Raw genomic sequence first — 3,907 nt, 5'->3', positions numbered from 1 at the left:
TATATATATATATATATATATTTCCATATTATATAGATTATATTATATATACAGTATATTATATTTTACTGAAGGTCCCGAATCCAAATATAATTTTGACTTGATATCAATTAGGTTAGGGAAATTTTAGCTACAATACTAATTTTGCTTGAATATAAGAGATTTTCAGAGAACTTGTGCTGTAAATCATACAAGCAAGAAGCAACTCTTAAATATTTTTTGTACAATGCACCTGGTTAATGTTTTCATTAAGAACTGACCCCCAAAATTTTGATGTAATACATCGATGGTGAAAAGGCATATATTAAAAGATCAATTTGGGGATTTTGTTAATCAATTTCAGATCATTCAAACAAAAGCTGATTTAGAGAATCGATTATTTTAACCCAGCCCTACCTTGTTAAAGATCAGTAGTAACAGGGATACTAGATAAATACCACAGAAGCACTGTGACTCTCTCCCATGTGAAACGCAAAATACCATAAAGCGCAATAAAGTCACTATAAATGCCCTGCATAGCCCCACAGATGCACTCTTTATCCTAAAGGAATATTTCCAGAATATTGCAGTGATATTTCATTTGGCACACTATGCTGCCACTGTCTCCCCTCACTTTCTTGGATATTGGAGCTTAGTAACAAAAGTACTGTCATATAGCAGTGCTCTAATTCTTTTATTTGAATAGCACCTCAGAGGCTCCCATGTCTCACATAGCTAGGATCAAACCATAAAGATATGAGTATTTACACACAAACACAGACCTTGATCCGATCAGTGCCCATTCACAATTCATCTTGTAATCACATGCTTTAATCAGATGAAGCAGAATGAACACTGATCGGATCTGAAGTGGCAAACAAGCTGAGAGGCCTTTAATAAGATATGGAACCACATGATGCACACACGTGCCTTCATGAGGAGGAATAGGGAAAATGAGTGAAAACACCACAGTATGATGAAAGTGAGAGCAGCAGGGGGTCTCTTTGTTTATCAGTGATCAGGTCATGTGTAATGGAGCCTTAAATCTGGTTGTTGTCCTGCAGATTAAAGGAATAATCCTGAGGTAAAAAAATTGAAAGCTTTATTTATAGTGATTATTGCACTTTTTATTAGGGATTATATAGCCCTACAAGTATTGATCCGATTTTGTAGGCTATATTGCCTTCATGTCATGTCTTTGCTAGGTCTTTTAGCCTGGGCTACACAATCACAACACCTCAGTCCCATTATTTGACATGCAAGTGATGGCCTGGCCTAGATCGGAGTAGCTTTAGGCGTACTTAGTCTTACATAATATTGTAACGTTACCTTCACAGCTCGGGTGTTCCACCCTCACAGAGCCGTCTTTCTGTATCCTAACATCCCCCGGTCCGGATATCCTTCTCGGAGCCGCGGAGGGTGATGCTCCGGCGGCGGCGGCGGCGGCGGCAGACGCGGAGGCGGCGGCGGAGGAGCTTCTCCAGCTCCGATGTCCCTTCGCCAGCGTCCTGCAGCACTGGTAACACACCGCCCAAGCCTGCTCCTCATTGATGGGCTGGCTATAAAGCTCCAGTATCTTATCCAAAGAGAGACCCTCCACTGCTGCTTCCTCCGTTGGATTCATCTTGTTGCGATGCTCATCCCGGTGAGTCGCTGCAGCAGCCTCCGTCAGCCCTCCGTGGTCCCCGCATCGCTGCTCGGCCATCCTTTCATTCTCTCAGCGCAGGAGGCCCGATGACGAGAACAGTTCCAGGGTATGTGCGACGGAACCTGGAGGCATTGATGCCTCCCCCCCTGCTCCTCCGGGGCAGCGGCGGCAGCCAGCGGCACAACGTGGGCTTGTTTCCCCGCCTGACGCCTCGTTCAGGTCCCGGTGGCAGCAGTCTGAAGACGGTGTGTGGGACCTGTGTGGTGTGATAGCAGCTATGGGTTGGAGCCGTGTGTTTGTGTGTGTATGTGTGTGTGTGTCACATCACAACCCAGCAAGCCAGGCTCAGTCTCTTTTATCACATGATCTCTCTCTCTCTTTCTCTCTCTCTCCCTCTCCAAGTTCTTTTTTTTTCAATTTCAATTTCCAAAATCGATACAATTGTGTTGCCAAAGCATAGGAACAACAACCATACAAACAAACATGACAAGGACAATAATTGCAGATAATAACTGCATTTCCCTCAAAAGCTATGTTGAAACCACAGGTTAATAATAAAAACATAAAATAAAAAGAATAATAATGATGATAATGAATACAATTCTCTCTGTGGGATTGATTATAAGACTGGTCAGGCATTGATGCAAGATCATCTTTACTTTTTTTTAATAAATTCAGTGTGGCAACAAAGTGCTTTACATACAAAGAGCTTTATAAACCAACAGTATTATTTGGAAATCAATCCTTTGACAGACAGGAAGGCAGTGTATTGGACTATAGAGATATGGTTATGTTAATGTGTGTCATTGCTTTCCATTATATAAAGGTAATAGGAGTCCCTGTTCTTTAAGTAACTGGTTTAGTAGCCTACTGTGCCAGAAAGTCCAACCCAACCCGATTGGCCAAAACGATGCAAAACTTGTCTTTGCACCAAAAAGCGTTTCGATGTGGATGCCCCCTTAGCCTAGTCTGATCCTACCAGACTCTGGTCCATTAGCCTGGTCCTACCAGACTCAAGTCCACCAGCCTGGTCCTACCAGACTCTGGTCCTCTAGCCTGGTCCCACCAGACTCTGATAAATTAGCCTGGTCCGCCCAGACTCTGGTCCATTAGCCTGGTCCTACCAGACTCTGGTCCATTAGCCTGGTGCTACCAGACCCTGGTCCACTAGCCTGGTCCTACCAGACTCTGGTCCACTAGCCTGGTCCTACCAGACTCTGGTACATTACCGGTCCTACAGACTCTGGTCCTAGCCTGTTCCTACCAGACTCTGGTACATTACTCTGGTCCTAACAGACTCTGGTCACTAGCCTGGTCCACCAGCCTCTGGTACATTACTCTGGTCCTAACAGACTCTGGTCCACTAGCCTGGTGCTACCAGACCCTGGTCCACTAGCCTGGTCCTACCAGACTCTGGTCCATTAGCCTGGTGCTACCAGACCCTGGTCCACCAGCCTGGTCCTACCAGACTCTGGTCCACTAGCCTTGTCCTACCAGACTCTGGTACATTACTCTGGTCCTAACAGACTCTGGTCCACTAGCCTGGTCCTACCAGACTCTGGTACATTACTCTGGTCCTAACAGACTCTGGTCCACTAGCCTGGTCCTACCAGACTCTGGTACATTACTCTGGTCGTAACAGACTCTGGTCCATCAGCCTGGTCCTACCAGACTCTGGAACATTACTCTGGTCCTAACAGACTCTGGTCCACTAGCCTGGTCCTACCAGACTCTGGTACATTAGCCCGGTCCTACCAGACTCCCGTCCATTAGCCCGGTCCTACCAGACTCTCGTCCATTAGCCCGGTCCTACCAGACTCTGGTCCATAAGCCCGGTCCTACTAGACTCTGGTCCATTAGCCTGAAAATTAAGCAGAAACACGTAGGAGGGCGGAGCCAGGCCACACTTATGTAGTTTTTCCATTAATGGTACTTGCTCGACTCGGCTGCGGTGCCCAGTCCTCCTTTTTCCTTTGCAGATTAGTTAGCAGGTAGTGACATTTTTTCATAATGGAAAACAAAAAAAAACGAGTAGAATCGAGTGGAGCAGGTACCATGTAATGGATAAAGGTAATTAGTCTCCCCATAACGCTAACTTGGTAATACAGCGGGCAATAAAGCACCTTAAAGGAGAATTCCGGTTGATTTCAACACGTCACTCTGTTGTTAAGAAATTTGGAGGTCTGTCAGTAGAGAGAAAAATGAAAACAAACGGTGCTGCCTAAACCGTGTTATCCCTCTGCTAGAGTTAGCACCCAACAGGCTTCAACAGGGCAAGTT

At 45.4% G+C, this 3,907-nt stretch overlaps 1 protein-coding gene across 6 annotated transcripts in view; it reads right to left on the bottom strand.

The window, feature by feature from the left end:
* Positions 1 to 1,949, bottom strand: part of spire1b (spire-type actin nucleation factor 1b) — a 79,847-nt gene extending 77,898 nt beyond the window's left edge. For 2 of the 6 annotated variants that reach the window (XM_032517766.1, XM_032517768.1), the window contains exon 1: positions 1,309 to 1,949. In XM_032517766.1, coding sequence (XP_032373657.1) covers positions 1,309 to 1,684 — 376 coding nt within the window. In that variant the 5' untranslated portion in view covers positions 1,685 to 1,949. The remainder of the gene's footprint in view (positions 1 to 1,308) is intronic. The other 4 variants (XM_032517767.1, XM_032517769.1, XM_032517770.1 and 1 more) reach the window with 3 other exon arrangements.
* Between the last annotated feature and the right edge of the window lie 1,958 nt (positions 1,950 to 3,907).

This window comes from Etheostoma spectabile, chromosome 6, assembly GCF_008692095.1.
Source record: "Etheostoma spectabile isolate EspeVRDwgs_2016 chromosome 6, UIUC_Espe_1.0, whole genome shotgun sequence".
NCBI classification, from domain to species: domain Eukaryota; kingdom Metazoa; phylum Chordata; class Actinopteri; order Perciformes; family Percidae; genus Etheostoma; species Etheostoma spectabile.
This window is presented reverse-complemented; position numbering and strand designations above follow the sequence as displayed.